Source organism: Dama dama, chromosome X, assembly GCF_033118175.1.
Source record: "Dama dama isolate Ldn47 chromosome X, ASM3311817v1, whole genome shotgun sequence".
Classification (NCBI taxonomy): Eukaryota; Metazoa; Chordata; class Mammalia; order Artiodactyla; family Cervidae; genus Dama; species Dama dama.
Window position 1 is genome coordinate 55,391,321 of NC_083714.1, and position 16,149 is coordinate 55,407,469.

The following is a 16,149-nucleotide window of genomic DNA, read 5'->3' on the forward strand; positions in this document are numbered from 1 at the left end:
AGCCTTCGATTGGTACACATTTTTCTTATGCATGTGCTTTTACCACATCTATACCATATTTCTCTTCTGAGTTTTGATGTTGGATAGCATATGACACCCATAATCTTTGCTTGTTGTTACCTTCCAGCAATTTTTTTTAAGTACATGTTTCATGATAATTTTCTGTCAGGTATTCAGTTTATTGAAACAATGTTAGAAATGATGTAAAATATATCAAAGTTTGTGTTCTACCTGTGTTTCCTGTCATTTTGTATATCTCTTTGTCACCAAACTGAGATGTCATGTTCTCCTTCCCTTTTGGAAATTCCTAGGAACCAGTAAATACTATAGAGATTGAACTTTCTGAATCATCAGATTCTACTGACGCCTTTAATGTAAATCCTGTTATGTCTGATGCCTCCAACTCAATGTCCTTGCCAAGCGTATCTTCATCACCTGGTGGGTACATTTTGACATTTAGATGGGGGCTATCAAAAGAAAAATAGTGACCTACAGAGTAGTTACAGTTTTTCAAATGAAGATAGTGTTCTGTTTATAATGGTGTGAAATCGCAGAAGTGAATTGTAACTTTCTTCATCGTCTGTAAGTTGTTGTGAATGATGATTTGAGAGCAGTGCAAATGAATATCTCAGCAATGGTTCAAGTGTTTGGGAATGGTATTATTATCTCCAACTTAATTTTTTTAAGTTTTTATTGAAATATGTGGAATCTGGATAAAAATGGACTCACAGACATAGAAAACAAAATTATGGTTACCAAAGGGGAAGCATGGGGAAGCATGAGATTGGGACTGAGATATACACACAACTATTCATAAAATAGATAACTAATAAGAACCTACTGTATAGAACAGAGGACTCTACTCAATACTCTGCAATAACCTATATGGAGAAAGAATATATATATATATATATATATTTATATATGTTAATATATATTTATCTATATTAATATATATACATACACACACACATAAAACTGAATCATGTTGCTTTACACCAAAAACTAACCAACATTGTAAATCTCCCATTTAATTTTTCTTTCATTTATTTTTATTAGTTGGAGGCTAATTACTTTACAATATTGTAGTGGTTTTTGCCATACATTGACATGAATCAGCCATGGATTTACATGTGTTCCCCATCCTGAACCCCCCTCCCACCTCCCTCCCCACCCCATCCCTCTGGGTCTTCCCAGTGCACCAGCCCTGAGCACTTGTCTCATGCATCCAACCTGGGCTGGCAATCTGTTTCACATTTGATAGTATACTTGTTTCAATGCTATTCTCTCAGAACATCCCACCCTCACCTTCTTCTTGATCTAAAGATTGGTGCTAAATCTCAGTCCGTGGAGGAGTAGCACCTTATCTTTTCATACTTATGCAGCCTTTTTTGCTATGGTATGTTAATTGCAGTCCAAAGAAACCTCTTTTTTTAAAAAAAAAACTGTACTATAAGAATTGTTACTAAAGAGTGAAGTGATAGTCTCTCAAAAATAGTGATATTTATTACAGAAGTTTAAATATTAAAGACATTTCATAAATTGTATAAAAAATAGAAGACAAAGCAGCAGTGGAGGCAAAATGCAAACCATGTCCTCCAATTAGCTGATCTTATCACTGATAACCTGTAGAATCCCCATATATAGAAGTAATGCCTGTATTTTTGAGATATTCTAGTTAAAAATTCTTCCAGTATTGCTGTCAATCCCAAAGCTTTGTTTAAAAAATCCTTTTAAGAGAAAGACAAGTACCATATATTAACACATATATGTGAAATCTAAGAAGATAGTACTGACGATCCTATTTGCAGAGCAACAGAGGAGACACGGGCATAAAGAATGGACTTTTGGACACAGTATGGGAAGGAGAGTGTGGGATGATTTGAGAGAATACCATTGAAACGTATATATACATATACATACAGTATACGTACACTAGATAGTGGGAATTTGCTGTATGATGCAGGGAACCCCAAGTCTCTGTGGTGCTCTGTGACAACCTAGAGAGGTGGGATGGGGATGGAGGTGGGAAGGGCATTTAAGAGGAAGGGGGATATATGTATACTTATAGCCTATTCATGTTGATGTATGGCAAAAGCCATCACAATATTGTTAAGTAATTATCTTCTAATCAAATTTTTTTAAAAAAGAAGAAAAAAATCTTTTCTAACCAGTTGTTTTTGGTGGAGCATGGGCAAGCTCCATGAACCCATGATTGTAATTTTGAAAATGTGTAAGACCGATTTAGTTTACACACAGTAAAATCCGTTCTTTGAGGTGTACAGTTCTTGACAAAAGCAAAGAGTCATACATCTACCACCACAGTACAAACAGAACAGCTCTGCCACCTCCCAAATTCCTTTGTGCTCAAACTCTGTCCCCCCCACCCCAATCCTCTGGCAACCATTGATCTCTACTCCATCTCTGGTTTCCTTTTATCAGAATTTCATATAAATGGAATCATACAATGTCTAGCCATTTTGACCTGTCTCTGTTAACAAAATGCATTTAGGATTCAAACATGTGAATCAATGGCTCATTCCTTTTTTCTTGCTGAGTAGTACTTCATCTTATGAATGCACCATTGTGGTTTTTTTAAATTTTTTAAAATTCATTCATCTGAAGAAGAATATTTGGAATTGTTCCAAGTTTTTGGTGATTATAAATAGAACTACTATGAATATTTGCATAGAGGTTTTTGGTGTGCCTATACACTTTTAAAGCATTTGGGTAAATTCTTGGGAGTGGGACTACTGGGTCCTATGGGAAGTGTGTGTGAAGAGAACTGCCAAACTCTGTACTGAAATGATTCTATCATTTTACATTATTCAAATAATGTCCTGGGGGCTGCTGAAAGAAAGTCGTGTCATACCACCTCCAAGAGCACTTCAGGCAGACCCAAGATCCTGTCTGCTTGGGAACCTAGTTTTTCAGAAGTGCTTTATGACTAGGTTTGATTTGGTTTTATTAGTTGAAAAGTACCAAATTCAAGTAGCAGAGCCAAAAGAACTTTTATAATGAAAAGACACAATGTGAATGGGTTGAGTGCCTGCTTATGTATGGAATATGTATGGTGTATGGAGATAAAGTGAGACATTCCCTCCTTTTACTTCATTTTCAAATGTGAACAGATTTTTAAATAATGTTCTGAATTACTCCTGGTACCTGATGCATCTAATCCGTAACATGGAATAAAAGTGTACCTTCCTGTTTCTGTAATATATAACAAGAAATAAACAGAGAAATCTGTGTAATCCGTTTGGGGATGTTTGTAATTTAGCCTTTTTCGTTATGAATTCCAGTCTCTTCTTCCTCAGAAACATACTCCTTGCAGAGCTTTGAATCAGAACCTCAGATGGGACATGTGAATTATGTATGTGAGTTGAATCGTGTACACAAGGTGGGTGATCTGGCTGAGTCAGAAGAGTCAGACAAGCAAGTCCAGGAGAACCAGGAAGACGAAGAGGACCAGGAAGAAGATCAAGAGAACCAGGAGGATCAAGAGGACCTGGAAGACGAAGAGAAGCAGGAGGACCAAGAAGACAAGAAGAACCCAGAAGACGAAGAGGACCCGGAAGACGAAGAAGACCCGGAAGACGAAGAAGACCCGGAAGACGAAGAAGACCAGGAGGACCAGAAAGAGCAAGAGTACCGGGTAGGCTGGGTGGGCCAGGTGGACCTGAAGGGCCTGGGGGACCAGTAGTACCAGCAGTATGAGCAGTACCAGCACACCCAGGAAGACCAGGCGAATCGGGTGGAGCAAGAGACTGGTCCTCCAGTTTGGCTGCTGATAGCAGAGATCAGGTGCTCTGGGAGTCTTGCTCCACATATCTGTCTGTACCACTATCCCTGAAAAGCCCCAAATTTCCACTCTTGTGCTCAATTTCACTTTGCAGAAAACACACACTTTTTTTTTGTTTTTGTTTTTTTGTTTTTTTAAACTGTATCACCATTTCTGTTGTACTGGATTTTCTGATGCTGCTGAGAATCCAATGGGCCCTAGCCAACAGGGAGATTGAAGGTTCTTTAAGCAAGACAAAGTACTGTTCTCCTCTTAACATGAAATATCCAAAGACACAGCTTGAGAGAAAGTTTGAGCCAAATAGGGAGTTTAACTACTAACAAAAGGCACTGTTTTTAAGCGCTCTGCTCATTATCTGTGAGGAGATAACTGGCCCATGGGAGGACGGTTTTCCTGCCTACCCATACCAACACTTCCCCACCACAAGCTAGGTTTCCCCAAGGGATTGTCAGAATGTACTTTCAACTGTCAGCACCAATGTATGGTTGAAGGCCAAATCAAGACAGCTGGATTCATGACTCTGTTGTTGTTCTACCCCAAATTTATCTACATAATCGCAGGTTTGGATGATTATATTAGACAGGATTATTGTCATCAGGATTGGCAGCCAAGATAATGAGTTTATGGTCTGTTATGTGGAATTGTATGCAATAACTACCAAACGTTAGGTGAGTCACTTCATTAGATGGCATCCTCTTCTAATGAGAAGAAGCAAGGGCTAGAAAACAACTGTTTTTTGGCCCCAGCACTGTGACCTTGGCACATCCCTGAGTCTCAGTTTCTCCACCTGAAGTGGTCTGCTTGCTTTGCAGGGAATTTTAGAGTGCTCTGAAAATTCTTTGAGCTATTTAAAAGAAAATTTATAAAGAAATACATTTGTCTTTGTTTATGTCTGTATCATGCTAGAAAGTTGTGCTTCCCTTTTCACTGATGATAGCTTTCTCTTCTCCTTCGAGTTAATTTCTTTTTAAGCTTTAAATATACCTTTTGTTTAAAATGGTCAAAATAATCAGCAATGTGTGTAGCCTGGCTCTGCCTGTGATAGTGTAATAGACTTGTTTCTGGGTGCCATGGACTGACAGACGAGTATACCCATAAGACTGAGAGAAAAGCTGGAGAAGGGAAATTTTAAAAGATTTTTGCCTTGTGATGAGAACGCTTAGGATTTGAGCTCTTAACAGCTTTCATGTATAACATATAATAGTGTTAGTTATAGTTTTATCATGTTGTATGTTACATCCCTGTAACTTATTTATCTTTAACTTGGAGTTTGTATCTTTTGACTGCCTTCATCCATTTCCCCACCACCCCCACTCACCTGTGCTAACCACAAAGCTGATCTCTTTGTCTATGAGTTTGTTTTTGCAGTGTAATAGACCTAGAACACTATGTTAGTTCCTGGTATACAACACAGTGGTCTGATATTTTTATACCTTTTTAAATGATCACCACAATAAATCTAGTTACCATCTGTCACCATACAGATATATAAGTATTGACTATGTTCCCCACACTGTAATTTTCACATCTGTGACTCATTTAATTTGCAGCTGAAAGTTTGTACTTCTTAATCCCTTCATCTTTTCCTCTAATACCTCACTCTTGTCCCCTCTGGCAACCACCTGTTTGTTCTCTGTATCTATGACTCTGATTCTGATTTGTCTCACTTGTTCATTTGCTTTGCTTTTTACTTTCCATATTTAAGTGAAATCGATGTGTTTCTCTCTTTCTGACTTAACTTAGCATTATACACTATTGGTTGACCCATGTTGCTGCAAATGACAAGGAGTCATTCCTTTTAATGGCTGAGCATATATATTCCATATAACATATAATATTCCAATTCTATGTTTGTGCTGTGCCCAGTTGCTCAGTCATGTCTGACTCTTTGTGACCCCAAGGACTGTAGCCCACCAGGCTCCTCGGTCCATGGAGTTTTCCAGGCAAGAATACTGGAGTGGATTGCCATTTCCTTTTCCAGGAGATCTTCCCGACCCAGGAATTGAACCTGCATCTCTTGTATCTCCTGCATTGGCGCGCGGGTCCTTTACCATTGTGCTACCTTGGAATCTCAATTGTATCTATGCTCCATCTTTATTCATTTATCTTTTGATGGGCATTTACGTTGCTTCCATATCTTGGCTATTATAAATAGTGCTGCAGTGAACATAGGGTTACATATATCTTCTCTAACTAGTGCATTTCTTTTCTTCAGATAAATACCCAAGAGTGGAATTTCTGGATCTTATGCTAGTTTCATTTTTAATTTTTTGAGGAATCTCCATACTGTTTTCCCATAGGGACTGTACCAATTTACATTCCCACCAACAAGGCAGGAGAGTTCCCTTTTCTCCATATATTCACTGACCCTTTGATTATTTGTTGTCTTTTTGATAATAGCCATTCTCACAGGTGTGAGATGACATCTCGTTGCGGTTTTGATATATGTTTCCCTGATAATTAGTGATGTTGACCATCTTTTCATGTGCCTGTTGGTAATCTATATATCTTCTTTGGAAAAAAAAATATCTGTTCAGATACCTTGCCCATTTGGGGACTGTTTATTTATTTGAATATGTTGAATTGTATCAGTTCTCTGTGTATTTTGGATATTAACCACTTACCAGATATTTCTTTTGCAAATATAGTCTCCCATTTTGTAGGCAGCCTTTTCATTTTGTTGATAGTTTCCTTTGCTGCCCAAAGGCTTTTTAGTTTGACATAGTCCCATTTGTTTAGTTTTGCTTTTGTTTCCCTTGCCTGGGGAGACATATCAAAAAATATTACTAAGACTGATATCAAAGAGCATACTGCCTATGTTTTCTTCTAGAAGTTTTATGGCTTCAGGGCTTAACGTTTAACTCTTTAATCCATTTTGAATTTATTTTTATGTATGTTGTGAGATTCTTTGGCATGTAGCTGTATGGTTTTCCCAACAACACTTACTGAAGAGACTGTTTTCTCTCTATTGTATATTCTTGCCACCTTTGTTGTAAATTAATTACACATATAAGTGTGGTTCTCTTATATGTTATAAGAAGAGTTCTTTCTTCTGTTCCATTGATCTATATGTCTGTTTTTGTGCCAGTACCATTCTGTTTTGATTACAGTAGCTTTGTACTATAGTCTGAAGTCAGCAAGCATGATACCTCCAGCTTTGTTCTCCCTTCTCAAGATTGTCTTGGTTATTCAGTGTCTTTTGTGTTTCCATACACAATTTTAGAATTATTTGTTCTACTTCTGTGAAAAATGCCATTGGTATTTTGATAGGGATTGCTTTGAATCTGTACATTGCCTCAGGTAGTATGGTCATTTTGACAACATTATTTCTTTCTATCTATAAGTACAGTATAACTTTCCATCTGTTCATGTCATCTTTAGTTTCTTTCACCAGTGTCTTACAGTTTTCAGAGTACAGGTCTTTAAACTCCTTAGGTAGGTTTATTCCTAAGGATTTTATTGTTTTTGATGTAATTATAAATGGGATTATTTTATTAATTTATCTTTCTGATAGTTTGTCAATAATGTATACAAATGCAACAGATTTCCATATTTTAATGTTGTATCCTCAACTTTACCAAATTCATTTATAAATTTTCATAGTTTTTTGGTGATGTCTTTAGACGAGGTCCTGACAGGGGCCATCTTGGGGACAGTGCCAGCTCCTGGTGAATGGAGCTGGGACCTGATATCTCTGGCTGCAGAGCTCTCAGGCTCCCAGAGCTGATGTTGCCCAACTAGTGAGCAGGGTGGGGACCCAGGAGGTCCCAGGAGTAGTGCCAGTTCACTGGTGGGCAAGTCCATGTCCTGAACCTGCTGATGGATTGGGTCAAGTCCGGAGGTGGCTGAAAGCTCAGGTGGTCCTGAGGCAGCCAGCCTGTTGGTGGGTGGGCCTGTATCCTTGCATGGCTATTTGCTTGGCCAGAGGCATCTCAGAACTGGCACCTATAGACTGTTGGGTCAGGGTGGGGCTGGGTCCCAGGGCTAGTAAGCTTGAGAGAGGATCCCACAATGGCCCTTGCCAACACCAGTGTCCACATAGGAGGATGAACTCCAAAAATGGCTACTGTCAGTGTCCGTGTCCCTGGGGGAAGCCTCAGTTGCCTTTTGCCTCTTGGGAGGCTGTCCACGATCAGCAGGTGAGTCTGACCCAGCCTCCTATCCAGTTACTGCTTCTGCCCTAGATCCAGGATCATGTGAGACTTTGTGTGCGTCCTGTAAGAGTGAAATCTCTATTTCCTATACCCCTTGGCTCTCCTGAAAGTAAGTCCCACTGGCCTTCAAAGCCAAATGATCTGGGAACTTAGCTTCCCAGGCAGGACCCTCAGCCTGGCAAGTCTGATGTGGGGCTCAGACCTCTCACACCCTGGGGAGAACCTCTGCAATTGTAATTGTCCTCATGTCTGTGGGTCACCTACCATAGGGTATGTGTCTGAACTGTCGTGCAACTCCACTCTTGCTACCCGTCTCTTCATGGTTCCTTCTCTATAGAGAAGATCTGTAGTTGTAGAAGATCTTTTGTGCTGGTCTTCAGATCTTTCTCATCAATAGTTGGTCGGTAGATAGAATTTTGGTGTGCCCATGGGAGCAGATGAGTTCAGGGTCTTCCTGCTCTTCCATCTTGGGCACTCCCCTGACTCTTCCTATCTGTTTCCTGTCTCTGATCAGTTTCAGGTCCCAGTTATCTCGATCTTAAGTTAATTCTACTGCCTCTTCACTAGGTTTTTTTCTGACTCCAGATTTACTTTGTCCTGTCAGTTCATCTTCCACACTGCTACCCGAAGGCATGCAACACTGATCTGAGCATGTCACTTCCCCAATCAAATCTGTGCTTTAGAACATGCCTCCTGGCAGCAGCATTTAAGTTCCCTGGCCACCTAAATGTGTATAGTCTGCACAAGGCTCTTTTCCCAGCTTCCCTTTCAAGTGCGACTTGCCTCATCCCTTCTTTCCTGCCAATGCAAAGCATTAGTTTGTCCTGCAACATGGTTTCTAATTTTATTAACCTATACATTTGTTTGGGCTTCCCTGGTAGCTCAGTTGGTAAAGAATCCACCTGTAATGCAGGTTCAATTCCTGGGTTGGGAAAAGCTCCTGAAGAAGGGATAGGCTGCCCATTACAGTATTCTTGGGTTTCCCTGGTAGCTCAGGCAGTAAAGAATCCACCTGCAATGTGGGAGACCTGGGTTTGATCCCTGGCTTGGAAAGATCCTTTGGAGGAGGGCATGGCAACCCACTCCAGTATTCTTGCCTGCAGAATCCCCATGGACAGAAGAATCTGGCAGGCTACAGTCCATGGGGTCAGACACAGAGTCAGACACAACTGAGTGACTAAGCACACACATACATTTGTTTATCGGCAGATCTGAGACTGATACTCAAGTTAAAATTAGATTTCCAGGGCTAAGGGGAGAGTGTTCCTCCAAGTAATATAGTTGTGTGGACACCACGGTTGTGGGAAAGTTAGATTTGTGGATTCTGATGGTGCTGACATGAGTGCCTGGATGAAAGGAAGTGCCAATTGAGCCTCCTTCTTTCTGCGTCACTAGCAGGAGCTTTGATGGATGTTTCTACATGTCTTATTTGTGATCTGACCTGCTACACTCTGACTCTTTCACTAAGGACTGTGGGAAGGTTATTTCATGTCTCTGAGTCAATGTTTGGGGAAAAATTAGACTAAACATTCCTCATAATCTTTTCTGATTATTGGATTTTTGGATTCCCTAACATTTCTTCACACTTTCTAGTAGTGAATGAAATCAGGGTTGGGGTGTTGTTGTTCACATTCTCAGTATGTCAAAGCTTGGGAATGAAACAATGTGGTAGAATTTGGAGAAGCTGGTGGCCCCATATATAACCCATAGTGATGTCTCCCCACCGCCCCTACAGCTGTCATCGCACATCACATCATACATCAAGAGACAAGAGGAGGAAATGATGAAGAAATTCCAGAAGCAGCTGGACAAGAAGACACAGATACTGCAAGCTGAAATAAAAAACCAGAGGAGCTCCCTGGAAACTTTGAAGGAGCAGCTCCACATGATGCACGATTCCAAGTTACAGGTCAGAGACCAGTTCTATGCCAGTGGCAAAAGGGAGACGAGTAAGGGACCTGGACAGCCTTCAAGGGGTTAGTTGATAGAGCCTGCTAGTAGTGAGGGCAACTGCCTCCAGGGCAGCATGGCACATCTGGAATGATCTTCAGCAGGGACTTAGGGCTTTGCTCCTTTTCTTTTAGTTGTAGGAGCTGAGGTGGGCCAAGGCTTTCTGTGAGCTGGCCTGTAGGCAGTCATGCTCCATGACCAGCATGTCTTCTGCCCTAAGGAAAGCTGTGGCCCCTGAGTAAGACTTTTGTGATACTGTGTCCTTACAGGAGCTGCCATCCATCACAGGCCATGTTCACAGTCCCGATTTACTGGAGCCAGCGCCCAAGAAACCACGCTATGAGGCAATGAAGAGTCCCTTCTCTGATATTTCGGAGGCCACATCTGTCAGTGGTTCATGTGTGTCATATTCTTCACAGTTCCCCAGGGAGCTTCAGCAGACTTTTGACACCTCTGCCCAGGTATGGCAGGCTGCTTTCATCGCTGTAGCCAAAGGCAGAGTTCATTCTCATGAAAGCATGGGCTCCACTGTTTCTCTGGTGGGAGTGGTGGTTTCCCAGTTGGGTGCAGTTCACTTGCCTGAGATAAAACGTCCAGACCTGCTGGACCTGGGCACACATGCACGCATGCATGTGTGTGGGTTCTGGACCACAGCTTCTCACAGCTGGGAGTGGAGAGTCACCAGACTGCTGGGGCGCCCAGAGAGGAAATGTTCCTGTTGTCTTCTGCCGCAGAGGATGGATAGTTTGTTCCATATATGAGGCTCTGGCAGACACTGAGTTGCTCTTCTGTCTTTCCTGTGGATGCAGGTGCCAGTTCAGGAGGAGGTGAAGCACCAGCAGCAGCAGGAGCAGGAGGAGCAGAAGCAAGAAGAGCAGCAGCAGCAGCAGGAGCAGCAGCAACAACAGCAGCAGCAGCAGCAGGAGCAGCAGCAGCAGCAGGAGCAGCAGCTGCTGCAGATGCAGCAGCTGCAGCTGCTGCAGCAACAGCAACAGCAGCAGCAGCTACAGCTGCTGCTGCCCGAGCAGCCACAACAATATAATACCACCGGGGAGAACCAAGTGCTGCAAGTATACCAGCCAAACCAACCTAGCTTCGCTATGTTGCACTACAATGATGGCTTCATGCCCCTGGCCCTATCCCTACCACCACCACAACCCATCTTTTTTCCTATCAAAATGTTAGCTGAACAGCAGCCCTCTGGCTACTATCGTGCTGAAAACATCAATGCCTCTGGATACTATCGTGCTGAAACCTTCCATGGCCTGGAACCTGGTAGATTCAGGTAAGAAGGCCGCAAGATGGTCATAAGGGCTGAGGTCAGTGCTTTCCGGTGGTGGCTGGACATCACGCCCGAAACTATGGGTGATGTGCCCATGGGCACCCAAAGTACCCTCATCCCAAGCAACCTGCTCCCATTCATCCTGCTCTGTGGCCCTGCTGCCTCTGCTGGCATGATCCATAGCCAAGCATGCCTCGATGGAACAGAGGTGTCTCTATGAAAATAAGAAGGCTAGATCAGAAAGCCTCCAAGCTAGGGAAGTAGCATTCCAGTCTTGAAATTGCTTGACTTCTAGCCAAGCCATCTCATGGCACAGGGTGTCTATCGGGAAGTCTCGAGCATCCCCAGCTGAGGGACTCCTGGCTCCTAACTCCCTGCTTCCATTTTCCTGGGATCCTGTGGTCATAGTAGAGCAGCTGAAGGGGTCTCCATGGCACTGACAATCCATATGGCATTGGATACCTAAAGAGCCAAGAACACAGAAAGACCAAGTCCTGGGAGGCAGTATGAGGATAGGAACACAGTTTCAGCTCAGGGATAAAATCTTTGGTCTCAATGCCAGAAAAAGAAGGTTCTGCTCAACAGTGAAAGGTGGTGTAAGCACAGTCTTGGTGCCCAATATTTATTTCTGAATGAATGCCAGTCTCTGACCGGGTCTCCTAAAGCTCTCCTGAGTTCCTTCTGAGTCTTCCTTTAGGAACAGTGACCCTGGCATGTGGGATGGGTTAGTGCCATGTTTCTCACTGGCCTGATTATCAGAATCAACCTGAGGAGGTTATTGAAAGTGCATATTCAGAGTCTGGGATGATGCTCAGACATCTCTGTTTATCACACAGCTCTCAAGGTTAGGGTGATAGAGGGAGCCCTGGACTTAGAGGAGAAAGCGGACTTGCAGCCCCTCTGGGTCTCAGGTTCCTTCAGTGATGAAGGGCAAGTCCCTGACTTCGGAGTCGGTGAAGTGACTTACACAGAGATCACCATCTTGAAAGAAGCAGGACCGTCCAAGTAATAGCAACAATATCACTTGATACAAATCACTACATTTTTTCAGTGTTTCCATTTGCTTTACTTTGGAGAATTGAGTCTTATTCAGGCCAAAGTGAGAGTCCAAGCAAGTGACTCCTGATCTGGCCACCCAAATCAAAGGTTCTTTGAGCACCTCTTAATGAGCAAGACTATGTCTCTTGGGCCTTATTGCTAGACCCGTGTCTCTGTAACATGTTTCTTCTATTACAGATTTTTTCCTGAAAACCAGTATCAGCCCCACATGAATCTATTCCCTATGACCCATGGCTCAGGGTCCCAAAGCATTTATTCTACCAACCTTCCTCAGACTACTACCATCACCCACAACCCACAGCTTGTTAACCTGGAGACTCCACAAGACTACGTCTGCCTCTGGCAACAGTCGCAAGACCCACAGAATCATCTTTACCAAGTAGTCCAACTGAGTAATTGGGCTCCCAATGAGCAGGCCACCATGGGCCAAGCCACCTTTGCTCAGGTATAGCACTCCCTTCTTCTCTGCCCCCAACCCAGGTTGGAGGTTCTGCACAGGGATACACCCCTTCTGCATAGGCTCCGTGTGTGAAATCCACACTTTAAAGCACAAGAAAATTTGAGGATGGGTACCCACATGGGGGTAGCAGTCACAGCTGAGCAAAAAGACTCTCTAGGCTTCTATGAAAAAGTGAGCTGTTCTCATAGATATTAATTGCAGTCCTACTTGGAAACGTCTCAAAAATGTGTTCCCAGGGCAGAGTGAGTCTTGCCATATGCTGAACTCAATGCCCTAGATGGGAGACCTTTCTGAACTTCTGTATCTTTCAGTTCAGTTCAGTTCAGTCTCTCAGTCGTGTCCGACTCTTTGCGACCCCATGAATCGCAGCACGCCAGGCCTCCCTGTCCATCACAAACCCCCAGAGTCTACTCGAACTCATGCCCATTGAGTCGGTGATGCCATCCAGCCAGGCCTGGTGTGGGATCATTTCCTCGTATTGAAAATAAACCAGGAGTCCTTCTGATGAGTGTTTGGCATCCAACCATGGAGTGCCCCGTATTTGGCAGGGCAAACCCCACCTTGGGGACCATCTGCAGTGGCCATGTTGCTAGGGCAGGGATGGGAGCTGGTCGAGACCACAGTCACATAGCAGGTTTGGCTCCCAGATACACTCCCAGCAGTCCCCTTGGGGACCACAAACTCTGTCTGACTAATACCACTTACAAAGGATGTTTGGGTTCTGGCTTTAGAAATCTTAAAAGAGCTTAACCCCTTAAAAAAAAAAAAACTAACCACAACAAAACTCCAGTAAACTAAGGCAGAATGAAGGAATTTGTGTATTTTAAATGGTATGATTCATTTCACAAACACCCCTTGACCAGCTGGGTCACCAGCCCTCCAGAAAGGTGGTCCATTAGAGGGACAGCCTACATGATGCCATCAGATGGTCAGTGGACACTGTGGTTCATTTACGAAGCCAGACTCTACTGAGACCCTCATGCATGTTCTTAAGGCACTTACTCTGAGAGGCAGATGCCCAGTTAGTGGAGAAAGGAGGACCCGGGGCTGTGACACAGGTGGGAGAAGAACCAGGGGAGCAGCCAAGGGCAGGACCATGTCGGATGCTCCCTGTCCACAAGACTGCGGGGGCTCACACACCCTTCCCTGGCTACTCTTCTCCACACTCTGGAGCCTTGCTCTCCCTAGGTCCTCCAGCACATTCAGCCTCTGCCCATAGCCCAGCCCTGCTCCTTCTGGTTCCCCAACCTTGTCCTCCACCCCCTTGAGTTCAACTCATTGAAATCTATCACCTTCAGAAACCAGTCCAAGGGGGTCCCTCTTTCTCCAGCACAAAATGCCCCACAGTCCACTCTTGGTGACACCATCAGGGTGTCTGTCCCTCCTCCCCTGTCCGCAGGCCAGAATGGGTTGTTACCTCTCCGTGTCACATTGAATGAGCCAGGTAGCTGCCAGGGAGGCTCTGCATGGAAGTCATCTATTCTGTGTAGAATGGTGAGACCTAAAGTTAGAGGCAGGGATAGGCTGGAGAGACCTTCTAATGCCTTGACTGGCCATGGCTGGTCGGGAGCTGGGTCGGGGGCAGCCAGATATGGAATCCAGTAGCCTTAGGCCTTCAGACAAGTTTTTGGAGAGCCCAGGCCTACTTCTGCTGCTCTTTAAGCTACTATGCTGTTGGGAGAGAGAAGCTGGGGGTATACCATTTCCCCAGCTCCAACATCTACTGGCACCTTGCAGGCTTGTGTTTTCCAAAGACATCCTTCTCAGCAGCTTACTGGCTCAGACCAAAGGGATCCTCACACCACTGCAAAATGGGCCCAGGAACTCTAGCAAAGGACTCCATCTTGTTCCCTTTCTCTCAGCAGGTGGCACCCATTGAACAAGGCCAGCATTCTTCAGGACTGGAGACTGTCCAAGCCTCTGGGAATAATGGGCCAAACCAGCTAAATCCCTGTATGTCATCACAGCAGTCCTACTTGAATCAGTAGAACCGCATTAGCTCTACTTTTCTCTCAGGCCTTGAGAGAAGGGGGGAAAGACTGGCCAATGAAGCCTGCATAGCCAGGGGACCTCCAGGTCCCCTGGACTGGGGGGTGGGGGGTGGGGGGTGAAAACTCGTTTTTTTTTCCTAATATGTCTGTTCTCATTGTTAGTTCTTCACAACCTGTGTCTTGGAAATTTTGCTGCCCAGTGTTGCACTTACCTATTCTACCATGGGCAGGCAGGCTGCAGTTTGCTTGGCTTAGAATACCCTTTTTCTGTCAAGAAATATTTTCCAGCATGGTTTTCAATCTAGTAAGCAGCTGTTCCATCTCAAGCTGTGAGAATTTCGAGGCCTTGGCTTCAACCATCAAGGCCTGCACCTCCTCCACAGTTGTGCTGGGGAAACCCACGGGAAATAGCAATCCAACTGTGGGAAGCTGAAATAGGTCAACAAATTGTGCTAAAATCATCACAGTTTGCTGCTTAATAAAAACTATCTTTGACTACAATTTTCTGTGAACTTAGAATTGACTTTGGGAACCTAGAAATGGCACCTGCCTTCCCAAGTGGCCATGTGCCCAAGACCTCTGGATAGCCAAGTCCCGACACAGTTGGCCTGGTGCTACCCTCTCTTTGTAGACTGTGGCTGTGCCCGGTATAGCCCATCAGAGGTGAGCCTGGTTGCTCAAGGGCACAGTGCCCATCTGCTCTGCACCCAGGTTCCTTAGTGTTCTCCCTGGAGGAAGAGTGATTTGCTCTCAGTCAAGCACCAAGGAGAGCATCTTCCCAGGTGTGTGCACTGGGGAGGGGAAGAGGGGGTAGGGGGTGCTTGGATAACCCAACCTGAAGTCATCATGTGCTGTGAACATCAGTCTTCATCCCCAGTGGTAAGTTAAAGGGGCAGTGAGGCCACAGACCCACAGGAGAAGCTTGACATTTGCCAGGCAGCCAGATCTCTACCACGGTGCTATGGACTGAATGCCTGCCCCCCTTTGACTCATATGTTAAAGCTCTCTCACTAATGGGATGGTATTTGGAGGTGGGGCCTTTGGGAGGTGATTAGCTGTAGACGAGGTCATAAGGGTGGGGTCCTTATAGTGGAATTAGTGCACTTAGAAGAAGAGACACAAAGGGCTTGATCCCCCTCTTTTGTGCACAAAGAGGCACTCACATCAGCTCACAACAAGATGGTGGCTACCTACAAGCCAATTGAAGAGGTCTCAGAATAAAACCTATGTTGCTGTCACTTTGATCTTGATCTCCTTGACAGCCTTTAGATCTGTGAGAAATAAAAATCCATTGAAGCAACCACCCTCCCCAACTATAGTTCAGTTCAATTCAGTTGCTCAGTCATGTCCGACTCTGCAACCCCATGGACTGCAGCACGCCAGGCCTCCCTGTCCATCACCAACTCCTGGAGTATAGTATTTTCTCCTTTACACAGAAAGGAGAGGTGGTC

At 44.1% G+C, this 16,149-nt stretch overlaps 1 protein-coding gene across 1 annotated transcript in view; it reads left to right on the plus strand.

Moving 5' to 3' along the window:
* PASD1 (PAS domain containing repressor 1) overlaps positions 1-14,695 on the plus strand; it is a 65,568-nt gene extending 50,873 nt beyond the window's left edge. The window contains exons 7-12 of the mRNA XM_061137566.1: positions 3,318-3,655; positions 9,692-9,865; positions 10,176-10,367; positions 10,716-11,191; positions 12,425-12,692; positions 14,573-14,695. Coding sequence (XP_060993549.1) covers positions 3,318-3,655; positions 9,692-9,865; positions 10,176-10,367; positions 10,716-11,191; positions 12,425-12,692; positions 14,573-14,695 — 1,571 coding nt within the window. The remainder of the gene's footprint in view (positions 1-3,317; positions 3,656-9,691; positions 9,866-10,175; positions 10,368-10,715; positions 11,192-12,424; positions 12,693-14,572) is intronic.
* Positions 14,696-16,149: the final 1,454 nt, after the last annotated feature.